Raw genomic sequence first — 20,450 nt, 5'->3', positions numbered from 1 at the left:
CAACTCTGTCTCTCTGTTGCCAATCAAGATTTACAAGCACATCTGGCAAAGCGCTATTCTATAACACTGTGCACCCAATTCCCATAGAGTGCAACCCAAAGGGGTGTGTGGCCATGGGAGGGCCTGGATAGGTCAGGGGCAGTGTAAATGCACTATATTATAAAATTCTGGGGATGCATTTACATTGGTTTCAGTGGCGTTAAGTCCTTATACTTAGGGCTTCTTTTACGAAGGTGCGCTGGGGCCTTAACGTGTGGAATAGCGCGCGCTAAATTGCCGCATGCACTAGCCGCTACCGCGTCCTTTTGAGCAGGTGGTAGATTTTCGGCTAGCATGCACTAATCCGGTGCCTGCAATAAAACCACTAGCGTACCTTCATAAAAGGAGCCCTTAAAGTTGGCTGCAGGAATCGTTCCTCAGTGTTATTCTACAAAGAACGATCATCCCGGAATGCCCATTATCAAACAGCGCTGAATGCTAATTTTTGTTAGAACCTAATTTTTGATACCATTTACTGAATCCAGTCCTAGGTGCCTACTTTTGTATGAATTTGCTGTGACCCACTTTGGGGAAGGCAGGATACAAATAAATAAACTATAAATTATTTTGATCCGTTTCTTTTTCTAAAATGGATATTCATGCCACATGTAACCAGTGAGTAAAACATCCATTTCCCATGTATTTTAGAACAGACTGTACATTAGCAGTTCTTATTGTAACACACTAGTAGAACCTCAGGCTTCTCAACCTGAACGTCTCAATTTTAATTTCAATGTCTTTTCTAAAATGCCATTCCAAATCTCACAGCAAAATAAGGCTCACTTATCCAGAGAGGATTTCACTTCCTTTGTTTTAAATATAAACACCCCTATCCAATTAACATGTGTCAGACAACAAGAATCCATAAACTTAACAAGACAAAATCTTCCACAGCCTGAATAAAGGAAAACCCCTCTCTACATCCATTCCACTCTAAATCTTCTTACACAAAATTCAAAGTGGCATTGAATTTTCTCCCAAGGTTTCCTGGGGCTTCTTCTTAGCAATGGGAGCATGCAGTTGATTGCAACCTATACCTCTACTCATTCTTCCTCCCCTCCCTCCCACCCTTCCTTCTCTTTTGCTCCTTTTACTGCTTTCTTACTTAATTTTACTGTTCCTTTCCTTATTCCCTTTTGTTATTGTATATCAAGCATCAATAAATATAAACATACATGAACAAATATTGTGGAAATCCTGAAAGGACTAAGGCCCTTGAGGACCAAGTCTAAGAACCCCTAGATGAGAGGGAAAAAGGTGAAAACAGAATTTGGATGGAAATTGTACAAATTGGGTGAATAAATTTACAAAAATCCTATTTTAGTTACTTCTGATTGTCAGTGAAATTCTCGATTCACTATAACTGCAATGTTAATTACACAATAGAAAAAGTAAGTAGAACTATGGTAAAGATAAAACCAATTGCCTAGGGAAAAAAACAGATAAAAATAGACTATATACAGTAAAATGACTATTCCCTAAAGATCAGAGCTGTAACTGGGCATTTTAATCCCTGAGTCAAACAAGTATATTTGCATCCACTCATTTCTACTTGGATCCCTCTTCCTCTCTCTCTGTACACTGATTCCCAGTCCTCTTTCCCTCTCTCCCCTTCCCCAACTCGGATGGCAGAATGGCAATGCTCTTCCAGGCTCTTTATCCACTACCAGCCCACACTTGCACTTCTGTCATGTTTCTGCCTCCGAGAAGCTTTGCACTCTGGGCGGCTGCTCTTCTTTTTCACCCTAGTTACAGCCCTGCTTAAAGGTATCTGCACTTAAACAATCAATACTGTACCACAGTAGCACTGAGAGGGGATCCCGCTGGAGTGTTGGTGTATGTACTAGTTAAAGACAGATCCAAGTCCACGGTGGGAGGGTCTCCAAGGGGAGGAAGGCATGAAAGACTATGAGACATGTCCATATCTGCCATTGAAAAGAAGACCTCTTCTTCTGGAGGCAAAAAAGGAAACATAACTAAACTTATTTCTGTCCAAAAAAACAAGTAAATTCAAATTATATCAAGATAAGAAAAGGCACAGGTAAAGCAGACTTGCAGCAAATAGAAAAAGGTTTCTGAATCTTATTGGGCCAATTACAGACACAGAGAAAAGAGCCGGTTGCTTTTATCAATAAGGCCAAGGTATTAAACTGTGAATCTGAGCTGTGCACTGAAATCCAGCAGTTTCTTAACATAGGCAAGAAAACTTTTATGTCCAGTGCAGTAAATAAACTGTATACAGTAAATGAACACATATTGCCTTGGAAACGTGTACAGTAGAATCAATAGTATGCACAGATAGTGCACTGGGACCTGATGCATGCTATGCACAAATTCTTTATCAGCAATTACATGTGTACTTACACACAGATGTACACAGTTACCTATCTAACATCGAGAGCACATGTAACAAAGTATTCTATAATCTGTGCACATAAGTACTGGGAACATTCCTGACCTGCCTATGCCAGTCCCAGGTCCACACCACCCATCCCTTTGAAGTTACACACTATGGATTTTTGTACCCTCAGATTGTAGAATACTGAATAAGGACAATTATGCATGTAACTACATATTACTACCGATTAATATCAATTAGAGTCAATTATTGGTTGTTAACATCAATCAGCAACTAAAATTAAAGTTATGTGCATAACTGACATTATTCTATGACTTGAAAGCCAAGCTTTGGGGTAGATTCACTAACCTGCCCGATCGTGACCGATCCGTGTCCGATTCAGGCAGGTCCGATGGATTCTGCAACCGGTAATATTCGAATGGGGGCGATCGGAGGAACGCCCCCATCTGCCGACACGGATCGCTAGTGTGCGATCCTGACGCAAGCACAGACCATCTGCTTTCCCTGTGTAGATGGTCTGCACATGTGTTTGGTGTTCGTTTTAGCCTGTTAAAACCACGGGCTTGCACTGCGGGGAAAGGCAGGAGAGTCGGGGCTGAGAGCAGGAATGATTCGGGGCTGAGAGCAGGAGATCGGAGCAGAGAAGCAGGGCAGACAGCAGGGCAGCAGGCAGGAGAATTGGAGCAGAGAGCAGGAGTGATTCAGGGCTGAGAGCAGGAGATTGGAGCAGAGAAGCAGGGCAGAGAGCAGGGCGGCAGGCAGAAGAATCAGGGCAGAGAGCAGGGCAGCAGGCAGGAGAATCGGGGCAGAGAGCAGGATGGCCAGAGCAGGAGAATTGGGACAGAGAGCAGGGTTTTAGCACAAGCGACTGGTCCTCACCGGTCGCTTGTTTTTTGATCGGCCAGTCAGTCGGAAAGTGTAGTGTCCTTCCTACTTTGCATGCCGATTCCCCTCATTTGCATGCACGGATCGGAGGAAGATCAGGACACAGGTTAGTGAATCGGGCTCAAAGGGCTCGCAAACCAATCGGTTTGCTTAGTGAATCTAGCCTTTTGTACATAATTGGTGTTAATTGACATTCATTTGGGTTTATGTGCAGAGCTGCTCTGTGCCCTATTCTATAAAATGTGCATCTAAACTTTATAGCAGGCAAGCCAAAATGGGGCGTGGCCATGGGAGGGGCATGAGGTCATTAGTGTTCCCAGTAATTAGGCCCAACGTTCTAGATATTTATGCATCAGCATTTACACCAGGTGTCAGCAGGCATAAAAACAACACCCAAACTTAGGTGTGAAATCTATCGTAACTTTAAAGAGCAATCTGTACTAAACACCCTTTAAAAAACACCAGTTTAGCAAGGATCTTCCCAGCATCTAACTTTGGACACCATTTATAGAACTGCCCCAAGTGTCAAACTGTATGCACAAGTTTATAGAATTAGGAGGCAAAATACCAAATGTATATTCTGCACATATTTATTATTGATATATCATCAAGTAAATTTCTGCAGATGAGCGTATTCCCAACATTTTAAAGTTGTAGCACCTTTCCCCTAAACCTGCATTCAGTGATGCAGTTACTTCAGTTCCTCATCCCCCTGCACTAGGACTGTCCTCTTTAAAAAAAAAAAAAAAGTTGCAGGGCTGTTCAGGCAAGCACAAGAAAAGAAAATGGCATAATACAGCGAGCTAACGTTTCACTCCTTAAAACTCCTCAAGCTGCGTGCTAAATCCATAGCATTAGAAAATCAAACATTACGCCTTCAGTCATATGCACACTTCTTTGCACCCACATTTTATAGATCAGGGGTAGAGAACTCTGGTCCTCGAGAGCCGTATTCCAGTCGGGTTTTCAGGATTTCCCCAATGAATATGCATTGAAAGCAGTGCATGCAAATAGATCTCATGCATATTCATTGGGGAAATCCTGAAAACCCGACTGGAATACGGCTCTCGAGGACCGGAGTTCCCTACCCCTGTTATAGATTATGCCTATATTATTATTGGCTTTAAATGAACAGTGCACAAACCTCTATTTAATTCTTTGTGCAATCTTCTTATACACTATACTACAGAAGACAGCCAGAACAGCTCATAAAATGTATGTACAATATGTATGTATTTATTTAGATTTATATCCTACCCTCCCAGAAAGCTCAGAACAGGTTACAAACTAACATACATAGCATCATCAAGGAGGGAGAGGTGCAGATATTATATAGGGAACAGAATAGTATGACTAACAGCTAGTGGTCAAACATAGGGGCAGGCAATGTAGAAACACATTATGGGACTGCAGATCTCAGTAGGGATGAGTGGAGGCGAGGAAGACAGTTTGCCAGACCATTTGTAGTGCATCAAGCAAAAGCCACACTAAGTTGGGTGTTAAGCCTCATACATTTGGAAAATTATTTTCACATATGCTTGACATCATCCATGGAGCCTGGTCCAGACAGGGCAAAAATGTACAGTAACTTTAAAGTTTTTCAAGGTCTTGAGACTGCCCTTACAGCGCATGCGCCAGTGCCTTCCCACCCGACGTCAGCTCGCAGGACTATCTGTTCAATAAAAAAGCTAAGAAGTCACTAGGGGAGGAGGGAGGGTTGTGAGAATATCTGCCTGCTGTCCCTGGAAAACATCTGTTACAGGTAAGTAACTGTGCTTTACCCAGGACAAGCAAGCAAATATATTCTCACATAGCTGTAATTTCAAGGACAGGAGGGAAGTTGGCTATTAAACAGAGAATAAATTTTGTAAAACTGCTTGCCCAAACAGTCTATCTCATCTGGAATGATTCTAGATAGTAATGGGAAATGACTGTATGAACTGAGGACCAGGTGGGCTGCATCACAGATATCCTCAATGGGAGTGGAACATAGATGAGCTACTGAAGTTGCCATGGCTCTAACCTTTTGTGCTGTGACACGACCTTCCAGGGACAGCCCAGTCCAAGCATAGCAAAAAGCAATACAGTCTGCCAGCCATGTAGAGGCGGTTCTCTTGGTGACATGAGCTCCCAGTCTATTAAAATCGAATGACAGAAATAGTTGAGTAGAAGTTCTGTGAGGCAGCCAGTGTATAATGCAGTCCAATGTGTGGAGTGCGGTCTTGGAAAAAAGACAGGGAATACTATAGCCAGGTTGAGGTGAAATTCTGAGACTACCTTTGGGAAGAATTTGTGGTGCTTCTGGAGAACCACCTTGTCATGTACCAAAGAGTTCAGCTCTTGGCTCTGATTCTGACTCCAGATTAATTGGGAGGGCTTATCCCATTTGCCTGATGTATTTGTAAATAAGAAGCTCTCTGGTGGAAATCTCCTATGAGTTGGAGGAGGAGATGGATCTGAAGAGAGTCCATATGATTCTGCAGCTGAGAGTTCAGTGCATTCAGAAGAATGATTGGCTAGGTCCGAATCATAAGCTTCAATATCATGTCGTGGAGACAAGGATCTGTGCGGTATCTGGCATTGAGGTGGTTGAGGCGGGGAGGAGTATCTATTGTGATGGTGAGGGGAACGTCAAGAAATACACCTAGATCTTCTATGATGTTGATCAAATGTAGAATGTGAGGAGCTTCAATGTTGAGATGATGATGTTCTATTAGACTTTGAACATCGGCAGTGGGGAGTACAAGACCTTACCTTCAAGGATCACTTAGAGCGCTACTTGGGCTGGGCTGATACCAGTTGAGCCAAGGCTTGAGGTGCCTGTGTGTTCATCAAGGCATCCTTCTGTAAGATGTCCCGTATCTGGTCCTGAAGCAAGGGCACTGGTACCATGGATGTCATCGATATAGATGATGCTGTAGGGTGAGGCGTTGGTGACCTTGATGAGGCACGCCTCAGAGAAGGCACCACTTGAAGGGAAGGTGATCGAGCCTCAGTACATCAATGCTTAGCTTGCATCGATGATATGGATACCTGAGACAATATGGACACCTGAGATGACGCTGATGCATGCTGTGCAAATGAATGCTGAGATGGGAAAGCATGCCTATGCTTCTTAGTTTTCTTAGTAGATCCTGATGGTGGTACTGATGTTGATGCAGATGTCAATCGCGGCATCAATACTTATGGTTGCCTCACTGCGGCAGCCGTCTCAGGATCAGATGTTGCCGACACCCTTGATATTCCAGCTCCAAATAATGTTTTAATCTGGAGCTGTCTTGCCTTCAGTGATCTTTTCTGAAGCTGGGAGCAGTGCAGACACAAGTCTACCCAGTGCTCAGGAACAAGATACTGAAGGCACCAGCTATGTGGATCAGTGACTGAAATCGTCCTATTGCTCCAAATGTACTGCTTAAAGCCACTGGAAGTCTTTGACATGGAGGAAAAGACTGCCGACATTAAATCGAAGGACTCAATGGTCCAGGAAGGTCAAGTGAATTGGAACCCGAAAAATGATTGACGCTCCCAGCCTGTAAACAGGCTCAAAATGGCTCAAAGGTCCAAAAATTCAAAGTGGGAAAAAATTACATTTTTTTAATGAAAGGAAAGTGAAATAAAATACAAAATTAAGGAAAAAAGAAGGTTTTCGTGAGTTTAGACTGACTCTAATGCAGCTCTTCAGCATTCGCACAACTAGGCATGTTGTATCAATGTGGGAATACCCTCTAAATTAACATGTAGGTCCCACTGTAACAGGTCAATGTCCAATTTGTCCCTGCAACGCTGGCTATAACCACTAAGATCTCTATGGGGGTAACAACCCACTTCAACCTAGGGATCAGGGTCAGTAAACTCAAAATTTCTACTCTAATCAGAACCCCATATGGTAACAAATACCCACTCTGCAACACTAAAAGGCCTTAATCAAACACAGCAAACATTCACACAACATAAGACAGCAGGAAACAAAACAAAAAGAAAAAAGAAGTGGAGAAAAAGCCTCAGTTCTGCTTCATCTGGCAAAAAACTCCACTTCAAAATGAGCACTCCTGCATGTAAACAAAAAATATAGAAAAAAGCACTGTGATAGCCTGCAGAGTGATATCAAACAGCACGCCGGGGCACACAGCCCCAAATCGTGATCTTGTGGGCAAATGAGCACTGCAGCAGTACGGTCCAGGATATAGCATAGGAGACAGACAAAAAAGAAACAACTTAGCTGCTACTAGCGTCCAGGAACTTCTTAGTCCAAAACTTCACCTCCTGGGCCTTGCAGCCAATAAACCCAACGGGGAACCCTCCATTTCGCTTCGTCTCACTGCATCAGGGGTATCGGTTCCACTGCTTTGCATGCATACTTTCCAGACCCACCAGGCTACTCAGGATCTCATTCCACTTCACAAATCACTACTGGCCCACCCAATACTTTATATAAGCTAGACACTGAGTAAGTGCCCTCTCCTTCCGGGGCAAACAGCTGATGCAGGGCGTCCCCCATAAGTGCACTCGTGTGTTTTATCCAAAGATGCCAAATAGTGTTGTAACAGGCAGTAAGCAAACCTATTTCCCCATTGGAGTTCCACTTGTTCCTGAAGAGTTTCAAATCTAACCTCTCCCCCTCCTCCCATACAATGTAAAGTTACCCTGTAGTATAGTATCACGATGTATAATAATCTGAAACACATAAAACAGCACAGTAGGCAGCATATCAAACAAAGAATTACAGTAAAAATAAAAATATCAAATCATGTAAGCCAATCAAACCAGGCCAGGGTTAAAAACTGGAAACTAAAGCTAGACCAAGATGCCCTCCCCCCCAGCACTCAGCTACTTACCTGTCCGCCAGGTCCTCCACAGCAATAGTGTCAGAAACAGAACATAAGAGCATAAGAATAGACTTGCTGGGTCAGACCAATGGTCCATCTAGCTCTGTATCCCATCTTCACAGAGGGTAATCCTATTCTCAAGTACCTTGCAAAAACCCAAATAGTAGCATCATTCCATGCCACTGATCCAGGGCAAGCAATGGTTTCCCCCGTGTCAGTCTCAACACCACCAAAGGCTGCATTCTCTGGCTGACAGGACCTTTCCACTACCATGTCCCACCTATAGGAAGTTGCATCAGTGCAGCAGGATGCGGCAGAGGATAGGTCCCTCCGGCTATGAGGCAGCCTTTAGCACTGTCTCTGACACTGTTGCTGTGGAGGATCAAGCAGGTGAGTAAGTAGCTGAGCACGGGGGGGGGGGGGGGGGGGGTCAGAGCTGTAGGTGACCCTGGGCACAATGGTAGCTAAGCCCTTGCAAGTATATAATCCTGTGACTAAAAATATAGCTCTCAGTCCAATTTCTCACTTACCACGGCTAGAGGGTGTTCTTGCAGTCTCCGTTTCATAGAAACTCTGCTCAGATGATGTTCTCCCAGACAAAGACTCTTTTCTCAAGCAACGTTTCAGCTCCATCTGAATTCGATATTCATCCTCCTGCTGCATAGGTCGGTTCTTTCTGTCTTTATTTGACAAAGCTATCCTGCTGGAGCTCTCTAAACAGAAACAATATCATTCACAATCAGTCCAATCAGGGTCATCTCCTTTTAGCTCCTGTTCTCTCCTTCCCAACCACCTAATGCAGAGGAGTCAGCATATCATTAAATGCTGAACCAAATCTGCAAAGAAATTTCTAATACCTTCTGAAGATGGTAAAAGTATTTTCAAACTAGAACAAATAATAATTTATAACAAGTTACAAATTCCTGTCATTAACTGGAGTCCATATTTTATGTCTGAGAATCCAGACTTCAAAGGAATAGAAGGTTGCATATGCAAAAGGTTTTTCCATAGAATTTTATCTTTTCAAGCTGGATCATAAGATAAACCAGTGGTCTCAAACTCGTGGCCCGCCAGGTATTATTTTGCAGCCCACGGTCTGTACTAGTGCTGCCCGCTCTTTGCAGCATCCTCCGGCTTCCCCCCTAGCCGCCTGCTCTTACTGTCAGATAAATACTGCAGCCTGCAGAGAGGATTGCAGGCTGCTGTCATCCTCAGCAGCACGTTCCCTCTGCTGCGATCCAGCCCCTGACATCAGAGGAAGGGCAGGACCGCAGCAGAGGCACGATTACAGCCTGCAAGGAACGCTACAGCACAGGCTGCGGTAATTAGCTGAAACTAAGACCGGGAGGCCAGGGGGGAAGCTGGAGGACGCTGCAAAGAAGAGGGGGAACATGCAGGCCTTCGGGGGGGGGGGGAGGGAGAGATTTATAAACTATAAAGAGTTTTACCTCTTGCAAAATTGTATTTTCTTTAATAAGACATTAACTATTTTTTTCTGCGGCCCTCCAAGTATCTACAACAAAATGTGGCCTTGCAGAGGGTTTGAGTTTGAGACCACTGGGATAAACCCTCTTCTGTCCTGATAACAAACTCTAACTCCTATCTTTCCTTTAGAAAAATGCTAAAGACCTACTTATTTGACAAATAAAAACACTGTCCTTGTATAGTCTCTTGATTGTTGTTAACTGCGTTGAACTGAGAGATTACTGCAGTACATAAGTGAATTTGTTATGTTATGCAGTTCTATAAAATAGGCAGTAACATTTATATGCTGATTACTAATATAAATGTACAGATTTATATGCTGATTATGCATATAAATGTACAGAATGACATCATACACGTACATACAGTATGTACGCACATACACACATAAATGCCAAAAATCATCTTAAGAACTATTCTCTAAATTTGTGCATATCTTACATGAATGAGCATTTTTGAGAAGACAACTAAATCAGAATTGGGATGTTCTACTCAGAATATTCAAAAAAACATCCATCTCACAGGCATTTTCAAATAGGAAAGATGTTGGTTTCCTGTCTGAAAATATATGAGCACGTTGAAAATGAATAGCCAATTTACGAACTGAAATGTCTAAATTAGGAACGCCAAAAATCAAGAGAAAATGGATGTCTTGAATCATTTTTACAGAAATAGCCATGCAGGCATCCTTGTGGAGCACTGGGACAGTCTTGGGTCAGTGCAGTGGACTGCAAACCAGGGCACCCGAATTCATATCCCTTACGACTTGTATTTTAAATACTGAGCCCTCTAGAAACAGGAAAATATCTACTATATGCCACCTCAACAGCCTTCAGGACTTGCAGGTGTCATCAATGTTTAGGGTCCTTGTTACACTACTGTTTATGTGTTGGACCATTTGCCTGCTTGATTACTTGTTCACCTCTGCTTTTATTGTTTTCTTGGTTATTTGTTGCAGATGTTATTTCCTCCTTTTTTCTGTGTACTAATTCTGCTAACATTTACATTACATTACATTGGTGTTTTCTATTCCGCCAATACCTTTCAGTTCTAGGCGGTTTACAACAAGAAAGTAGCCTGGGCATTCCCAGGAAGATTACAAGGTTGATAGCTATAGAATGCGTCGGGATCTGGGAAGGATCGATACAGTTTGGTTAGATCATTTGACAAATTTCTTGAATAGTATGGTTTTCAGTTCTTTCCTGAATGTTTTGTAGTTGGGCGTCATGGTCAGCAGATTTGAGAGGTGGTGGTCTATTTTTGCTGCTCTGGTGGCTAGTAGTACGTCATATTTTTTTTTGCTTTGCATGCCTTTGATTGGGGGATGGATAAAGTGTGTTTGAGTTCTCCTTGGTCTGGATGTGTTTTTCCTGATTAGGCAGTTGTTCAGATAGCTTGGTCCATTTCCATTATGGCTTTGAATAGGGTGCAGTATGTTATATGTTTATCCTACAGTGCTGTTAAATGTGTATATTTCTGATACTGTATCATGTTAGTCCTATTACTAGGTTTCTGGTTGCCATTTCCAAGTTTACCTCATTGATTGTATTTATACTTGTATGTAGTCATTTTATTATTGTTATGCTTTTAATAAAATTGTAAGTTTTATACTAAACTGTACTTGCTGTGCACTGCCTTGGATTAATCTCTTTATAAAGGCAATTAATAAATCCCAATAAATAACATAGATTGGCAAATAGTTACAAAAGTTCAATTTCTTTGAAATGTAATTAGTCATCATGGCCCAGATTCTGTAACCAGTTCCATAGTTGGCAACCACCTTAAAAGCGGCCGCCAATCGCGTGTCAATCACACGACAGTGTCACGTACAGAAGTGCACCTCTGGCAAAGGTATGTCAGATCAGCCTTCTGCTCAGAGTGTAAAAGTAAGGGGCTCTCTCTCAAAATCCTATTTGCCTCTTCCTAATCAGGCAACCCTTGACAACTGGTATGACCAGAAGTATATTGGTGGAACAGCTCAGAGGGTCTGGCAAAGAGAGAGGAAGGGTCCTGTTGGTGGTAGAGGGGAGGACAGGAGGGACAAAGAGGAAAATGATGAGAGATGCAGGTCAGAACCCAGAAGCTATGTGGTTTCCGATAAATATTCAGTGTTGGCACCCACATAGCTAAGCAGGTGTAGTAGGACTGGGTTTTTTTGTGCATTTCTAGTGGTCTGTTTAGCTATACAGGGACCGGCACTGAATAATTGGTAGCACTTATATAACTGCTGGCTCCTCCTGGTCTGTAACGCCATCTCCTGCTCAATTTCAAGATGATCAGTTGGTGCTGATATTTGGTGCACTGCCTAGTTTAATCAGTGGCTGGCCTGATTTAAGCAGGCAGATGTTTCTCTTATCCTCTTAAATCACTTTGAATATTGGGTCCTCAGCTTTCCTTCAGCCATTCAATAAACCCCATAGTGAGTTTAACACTTGCCTGGTCCAGCAATAACTGCTAACATATCCAACAGCAGATGCACCTGTCGCGGTGACAGGAAAAGATGAAGAGAATCTATATGCCCATTTACATCAAGCTATAAGAAAAGAAAAATAGAAAACCTTTTCATATGATTTTAATGCAAACGATTTCATCTGAATAATTTATCTTTAAGTACAAAACGTACAAATAGGCTCTAGGCTACAGAACAATATAGTCCCCTATCCAGACATTCCTGTGCTACACCCCACAGTAAAGAAGCCCAGTTAGTAAAAATGCATTGTGTTAATCCTCTGGAAATCAATCAAAGGTGAATAAAATGAGCAAAAAGAGATTAGGGTTTTACCTTGCTAATATCTTTTCTGTAGATAAGTGTATCAATCTGGACTGTAGGGTATTCTCCCCATACTTGCGAACCTTGCAGAAGGAATCTACTCCAGCTTTTCAATGCCTCCTCCCTCACTAGAGGGCTCCACTGCCCCCTTCAGCTTGTACCAAAACAAGCGATAGCCCTAGATAGAAACATAAAAAGAGGAGGTACGGGGAGACTCCCCAAAATACAATTCTGTCTACTCTGAAAGAAGCATAGCAAACATGTTACCGTATTTTTTGCTCCATAGAACGCACCTGACCATAAGACACACCCTAGATTTAGAGAAGAGTAACAAGAAAAAACACATTCTGAACCAAATTGTATACTAATATATATCCGGCACCTTTAAATTCCGTCCCAGCCCTCTCCCTCCCCCCAGAGGTTCTTTAAATTGTGGTGGTCACTGGACAGCTGCCTGCTGATTATGTTGGGGCCAACGGTAGGAAATATATACGATAACAGTAGAACAATAAAACCTAAATAAAATAAACAGATAAATAAATAAAATAAAATGGAAAGAATAAAAATGAGAACCCCCCCCCCAGTATTAAAACAATAAACCCTACTGCAGAAGGATAAGTAGAATGTCTAGTGTGGGAGAAACTGGTGGACAGTTAGAACCAACGGTTGTATGCTGTGAAAAGGGGAAAAAAAATAAGATCAAAATAAAGATTTACAAAAAACTCTAATAAATGCCATTAGATCAAAATTAAACCATAATAGGTGAGAACGAAATAAAAATAAATAAAAATTAACAGTCAAATAAGGCCCATTTAAGTACAGCTTGAAATTACTGGTAGATCTGCTCAGCGCAAGGCCAAGGAAACGCCGTCAACTGCAAACCAAATTGGATTTCTCCATGGTGCGACCCAGGCCAAAAATGCTTCAGTTTTCCTGCTGGGGGGTGCCAACTCCAGCTGTATCCGCAATCAGATCCCTTCAGCATCAACGAAGCTCTGGACTCTCTCCTGCTCTCTTCCAAGTTGGCGGCCACTACACTCGGAGGCCGACGACAGTTGCACGCTGCCTCCTTTCGGGTGGAGTCTGCGTTGGGATCACTGGCGTTGATAAGCTTTCTCCCCTCTCTGCTGCCGTCCCCAGCCTGCCGTGCTGTGCCTCCTAGATGTCCATGGCAGTCTCTGCTGTATCAGCTGAGAGCATCCGAATGCCAATCTCCCACTTCGCCCAATGAAGTCTCGCGGGCCCAGGCATTAGCGCGCTTGTGCATTGCTGGCTCCAACATAACGAGGAGGCAGCCGTCCAGCGACCACCACAATTTGAAGGTACCGACTGAGAGGGGAGGGGGGGTAATATTCGCTCCATAAGACGCACCCTTATTTCCACCCACCTTTTTGGGGGAAAAAAGTACGTCTTATGGAGCGAAAAATACGGTAAATATCAGAACTGAACAATCCAAACAATGGAATGACCAAAAACCTTTAGAGAGCTCAAATATTCCTCAATGTGTTATACAGTTGATTATTCTTCATACCCTTAAAGTGTGACTAAAAGCAATATCTCTTTTGACTCAAAGTTTATGATTGAGACAGTAGGCAGGCGGAGTAAATAACTGATAGGGTGGAGCTCCAGAATGACACACCTATCTACTAGAAAAGATATTAGCAAGGTAAGAAATGGAAGTTGCTTACCTGTAATGGTAGTTTCTCCTTGGTCAGTTGATCTTACAGCCACACAGTAGGTGATGTCACCACGTGACAGAGCCAACCCAGCTAGTCCCCAAGCTGCGAAAGCTCTAGAAAACTTTACAGCGCATGCATCCCTTCCACTCAACACATACTGTATATACTGTAAGCCATACTGTACCCCTTCAGTTTAGTTATGAGCAAGCGGAAACAGGGGAGGCTGGGCAGGTCTGTGTGACTGTAAGATCAACTGTATAAGGAGAACTACCGTTAAAGATAAGCAACTTCTATTTCTCCATGGACAGGTGATCTTAGACAGCCACACAATAGGTGCCTCCCAAGCTAAAAAGGTAACAGACAATATGATGTACCAGTAGCAGTGTAGTCAGATACATAGATACCAGACAGTCAACTGCAAATTCATTAAACCATAGAAAGGTTTGGCTTTTACCTGATATGCTGTGGTGGAGGGATGTTGTCGCCTCACATATCTGTCTGAAGCACTGTTCTTCCAAATAAGGAATCCGTCTGGGATGCCATATCCAAACAACAGTGCCTTGTAACTGTATGAGAAGACGCCCATGTTGCAGCTCTGCAGATGTCCAGTAAAGGAGCGTATCTAATATTTGCCAATGAAGTCACCATCTCTTTCAGGATGTGCATGGTTATATGGGGCAAATCAGAAGCACCATAGTTTGCTGAACTTTCTGCATAACAGTACCGAATGATATCTGAAATCCATTTGGACAGAGTCATCTTGGAAACAGGTCGTGCAAACAAGGAAGTAGAATTCAGTGAAACAAACAATTGTGAGGAACGATTTTGGAAATTTGACTTTTCCAGATAAATGAATAGAGTCCTAGAGCAGTCTAACAGATGTAGGTGTTTTTCTGTTGACGAAGCATGCGGCGGTGGGCAGAAGGCAGGCAGAACAATAGACTGGTTAGATGAAATCTGGACACCACATTTGGTTTTCAGAGTTTTGAGGGATGTGAGCACAAGATATTTTAAAAGTTCTTTATACTGAAACATATAAATATGATGGCAGATAAAGGCCAAATGGCCCATCCAATCTGCCCATCTGCAGTAACCATTATCTCTTCCTCTCTAAGAGATCCCATGTATCTATCCCATACTTTCTTAAATCCAGACAGTCTCTGCATCTATCACCTCTTCCGGGAGGCTGTTCCATGCATCTACCACCCTTTCTAGAACACTCTTGAGCCTCTCAACTTCATCCTATGCCCTATCATTCCAGAGCTTCCTTTCAAATGAAAGAGACTCGACTCGTGCGCATTTATGCTATGTAGGTATTTTAAAGTCTCTATCATATCTCCCCTCTCCCGCCTTTCCTTCAAAGTATTGAGATCTTTAAGTCTGTCTCCATATGCCTGATGATGCATACCACACATCATTTTAGTAGCCATCCGCTGAACCAACTCCATCCTTTTTATATCTTTTTGAAGGTGCAGTCTCCAGAACTGTACACAATATTCTAAATGAGGTCTCACCAGAGTCTTATATAGGGGCATCGATACCTCCTTTTTCCTACTGGCCATACCTCTTCCTATGCACTCATGCATCCTTCTAGCTTTCGCAGTCACTTTTTCAACAGTTTAACAACCTTAAGATCATCACTTACAATCACACCCAAGTCCCCTTCCATTGTGCATCGTTCTTCACCCCCTAAACTGTACCATTCCTTCAGGTTTTTGCAGCCCAAATACATGACCTTGCATTTCTTAGTATTAAATTTTAGCTGCCAAATTTCAGACCATTCTTCAAGCTTCGCTAGATCCTTCTTCATGTTATTCACACCTTTCGGGATGTCTACTCTATTGCAGATTTTAGTATCATCCCCAAAGAGGCAAATCTTACTCAAAAGTCCTTCAGCAATATTGCTTATAAAAATGTTTAAAAGAATAGGCCCAAGAACAGGACCTCGAGGTACACTACTGGTAACATCCCTTTCCTCAGAGTGATCTCCATTGATCACTACCCTCTTTCTTCCATTCAACCAGTTTCTGACCCAGCCTGTCACTTTGGGGCCCATCCTGAGGGCACTCAGTTTATTTAATAGATGTCTATGTAGAATACTGTCAAACTTTGTTAAAATCTAAATACACCACATCTAGCACACTCCCTCTATCCAATTCTCTGGTCAGCCAGTTAAAGAAATTGATCAGATTTCTCTGGCAAGACCCACCTCTAGTGATTCCATGTTGCCTCTGGTCCTGTAATCCACAGGATTCTAGAAACTTCACCATTCTCTGTTTTAAAAGTGTTTCCATTAATTTGCTTACCACAGAAGTCAGACTTACTGGCCTGTAATTCCCTACTTCTACTTTTATGTAGCGGAACCACATCCGTCCTTCTCCAGTCCTCTGGTACCACTCCTGGCTCTAGAGAAGCATTGAAAAAGTCAGTGGAGCCACCAGAAATTCCCTTACCATCCGGCCCCTTCGCTTTGCCTACTTTTAATTTAGCTAGCTCCTCACGACCACAACCCTCTGAAAATCAATCAGGGTCAACCACTCCATCATCTCTATTCGCATTTGTCTTCTGCGGACCCACTTCCGGAACTTCAGCCGTGAACACAAAACAGAAATATTTGTTGAGCATTCAGCCGTTTCTTTATCAGCTTCCTTCCCTTCATTTTTGATCTCACAATGCCACTTTTGCAGTTCTTCCTATCATTGATATATCTAAAAAAATGTCTTGCCTCCTCATTTTACAATGTCAGCTATTTTTTCTTCCATTTGCATCTTTGCTCTCCTGAATACTTGAACAGCCTCTCTTTAACTTTTCCAGATATTTTTGCCCGTCTTCCTCTTTCAGTGATCTTTTGTAGTTCATGAAAGCTAAACTCTTATTCCTTACCTTCTCAGCTATGACTTTTGAGAACCAAATTGGCCTTCTTTTCCTCTTACTTTTAATAATAATAATCATAACTTTATTCTTATATACCGCCAGACCAATGCCAGTTCTAGGCGGTTTACAACAAGGGAAACTGAACAGTCAGCGACTTATACAGATAAGAAAATACATAATAGCAACTAGACTAAAACAGTGAAAAACTACTTACTTGCCTCACAAAAAGGTCTGTCGCCTTTACAATAATTCCTTTCAGTTATGCCCACTGCATTTCTACTCCTTCCAGATGTTCCTATCCAGACAATTCCTTGACATAATCCCCCATCTAAACAAAGTTTGTTTTTTAAAGTCTAGAATCTTTACTTTTGAATAAGCCCTCTCTATACCCGTCTCAATATTAAACCGTACCACACAGTGATCACTGGATACCAGATAAGCACCCATTGTAACATCAGAAACACGATCCCCCGTTTGTAAGCACTAAGTCCAGTATGACCCCATTCCGCATGGGTTCTGTTACCAACCGGTGAAATAGTTCTCCTTGTAGAGAATCCAGGATCTCCCTACCCTAGAAAACCCATTATGCTGATAGGGCACTCTACTCTTATCAGGGTTTCTTATTGATGGAACCTTCTCTGAAGAATGTTAGGCTTGTAAAGACCAGACAGAGGGCTTCCAGATATTAGGCTATTCTGTAATTTAGGGTCACAACACTTGAAGTGAAGCTTTCAGAGCAATTTGTTTTGCATGCTTACTATATCATCTATTATTTTCATGCAACAAAATGGTTACAGTAAAAACAGATTATATACTTACCCTGGTAAGCTCTTTTCTAGTAGATAGGTGAGACATTCTAGACAAGTGGGTAGTATCCTCATGGCCGCGTGCCATCTACAGAAGGAATCCAGTTCAGATTTTTCTCTATGCCTCTTCTGTACTTCAATGAGCTCCTTAACTCCACCTATAGTTAGTACCAAGCACCAAGGGCCACCAAATCAACGTAAAGTAGAGACACCCATAAATAACTGTTCTGCTTAAATGAGTAACATGAGAATATCAGCTGCAAACAGCTGGCAAAACCTCAAGGGAGCTCAAAAACTACTCCCGCCTAAAAGAGGAACTATACTCCCCAACCCCCACGGGCTGTTATCCAAGGTACAACTTGAAGACACATGAAACAAACTGAGATAATAGTCAGGTGCAGGAAGTCTAGAATGTCTCATCTATCTACTGGACATTCTAGACAAGTGGGATGTACTAAAGTAGTTCCCAAAAACCAGGGTGGGCTGATTGTGCCAACCCTGAAAGACTGAGGACCCCAACGGCAGAGTCCTGTCTTGCCACCACATGCACTCTGCTAAACAGGGCAAACGGGTGTATAGAGAATCATGCTGGCATTGTGCAAAGCTCCTCAGAGAAGACAGCTCTAGCTTTGGCCCACAAAGAAACCACACATCTAGAAGAATGTGCCTGGATGGAAACAGGAGACTGTTTCCCAGAAAACATGTAGGCTGCTGAAAGGACCTCAAGGAGTCATCTGGAAATTGAGGCCTTAGCAGCAGAAGCACCCCGCTGGACAGAATAAGTCAACCCAAACAAATGGTCAGAAAGACAAACTCATTTGTGACCACCAAATAGCGAAGAAGCACTCCGTGCAAATCCAGGATTCTCAAAACACGATCCAGAGTGTTTGAATCAGCAGGCTGTGAAACAGGCACACATACTTCCTGATCAACATGGAAAGACGAAACCATCTTCAGAAGGAAGAAAGAAACCATGCGCAAAGAAATCCCAGTTTCCGAGATTCAGAGGAACAGTTCATTGCAAGGAGGAGCCTAGAGTCTGAAGACACAGCTCGCTAAAGGAATAATGATCAGAAAAACCATTTGGAGCATTAAGGCCAAAAGGGGAGCATCCTGAAAGGGCTCAAAGGATGTCTTGGATAGACTATACAGCACCAGGGTGAGGTCCCAGAAAGGGAACAGTAGATAAATTGGTGGTCCAATGTGAAGAGCCCGTCAGAAATCAGGCAATATCAGGGTGAGATACCAAAGATGAAGGACGACCCTGTGCATGAAAACAAGAGAATCCAGCCACTTGGACCCAAAGGGATGCTGCATAGAGGCCTTGATCAAGACCAACCTGGTTTAAAGTCAGCACCACCGAAAGTGAATCGGAATGTGGATATGTGTGGTCCTGAGTGCACCAATGCTGGAAGTCCCCCACAACATAGCATAAGCAGATACAGCAGATAACTGCGTAGACATAAGCAGAATGCCAAGGACCACAGCAGAAGAGCCCTTGCAGACTAAGGCTGCATGCCCAAGAGCCAAGACGGAAAAGCAAATTGACCTGGGTTCTCCATGCAGACTGGACTCTGCTTAAGTAGGCCAGGAAGGACGCACAACTGAAGGTCACTCTCTACCGAAGATGTATCAATAGCCTGCAAGGCCAGTCTGGAGCCACATGAATGACACGTCCCGGATAGACCTTGAGCTGCCAAAAGACTCAGCTTAGTATGGGCCAGAGAGGAAGACATACAGGAGGATTTCCTGAGGCCACGGCTGAACCAGAGCATCGAAACCCGAGCTCAGACCTCCAACTGAAGAACTGAGCTGCTTGCGTATGCTTTGCTGTGGTCATAAGGTCGAAGCAGAACTGACCCCAGCCCACACAAGGGCATGGCATGCCACTGGGGCCAGCGCCCATTCACCCTGAAGCAAGGGCTTTCTGATGAAGAAGTCAGCCTGAACAATGTCGACTCTCACCACATATGCTGCTAAGAGCACCCAGAGGCAGCTTTCTGCACACAGAAAGAGAAGGTGGGCCTCCTGAGTCAGAGAACTGCTGATGGCACCTCCATGGCAATTGACACAGACTACAGCCATTGCATTGTCGGAAAAGACTGACTGCTTGGCCCTCCAGAGTCCTCTGCTGGTACACTAGAGTCGGCTGAAGGTTCTGAGCTCCAACCAGCTGAACAACCATTTCTACTGAGAGGATGTCCAGTACCCCTGAATGGGACGCCAAGAGCAGTGGTGCTCCCCAGTCCCAAAGGCTGGCATCTGTTAGCACCATGACCCAGGAGGTGATCCGCAGTGGTATGTTCTTGCATAGCAATTGTTGGAGAAGCCACAAATATGACTGCTCCAAGCCTCCAGAGTCCAGGGAAGACTGGGTTGTAATGCATCCCAGTGCGGAGCCCACAAAGAGAGTAAGACAAGCTGGAAAGGATGAATGTACACTCTTACCCAAGGAACCACATCCAACATGGTAGCTACGGATCCCAGGACCTGAAGATAGTCCTATGCTGAAGGAGATGGAGAAGGGAAAAAGTCCAGGGAAGCAGAATCAGTCTGCATGTCCCTGGAAGACAGATGCAGCTTGGGTGAGAGACTGCCCTGTCTGTAATGAACAATCCAACCAAGGTCCTCTAGCACCTGGATTGATCCTTGGCCAACAAGGGAGCTCTGACTAGCCAGCCGACCAATACAGGGTGTACTTGCAGACCCATATTACTTAAGTAAGCC

At 43.3% G+C, this 20,450-nt stretch overlaps 1 protein-coding gene across 2 annotated transcripts in view; it reads right to left on the bottom strand.

Moving 5' to 3' along the window:
• The window catches only part of ATG2B (autophagy related 2B), a 253,132-nt gene that overhangs the window by 192,397 nt on the left and 40,285 nt on the right, over nucleotides 1–20,450 (bottom strand). For both annotated transcript variants that reach the window (XM_033950876.1, XM_033950877.1), the window contains exons 7-9: nucleotides 12,031–12,127; nucleotides 8,640–8,822; nucleotides 1,837–1,991 (exon numbers count right to left, since the gene is read on the bottom strand). In XM_033950876.1, the coding sequence (XP_033806767.1) occupies nucleotides 1,837–1,991; nucleotides 8,640–8,822; nucleotides 12,031–12,127 (435 nt within the window). The remainder of the gene's footprint in view (nucleotides 1–1,836; nucleotides 1,992–8,639; nucleotides 8,823–12,030; nucleotides 12,128–20,450) is intronic.

The sequence above is a fragment of the Geotrypetes seraphini genome, chromosome 7, assembly GCF_902459505.1.
Source record: "Geotrypetes seraphini chromosome 7, aGeoSer1.1, whole genome shotgun sequence".
NCBI classification, from domain to species: Eukaryota; Metazoa; Chordata; class Amphibia; order Gymnophiona; family Dermophiidae; genus Geotrypetes; species Geotrypetes seraphini.
Note: the sequence above shows the minus strand (reverse complement) of the source record. Positions and strands in the feature narration are given on the sequence as shown.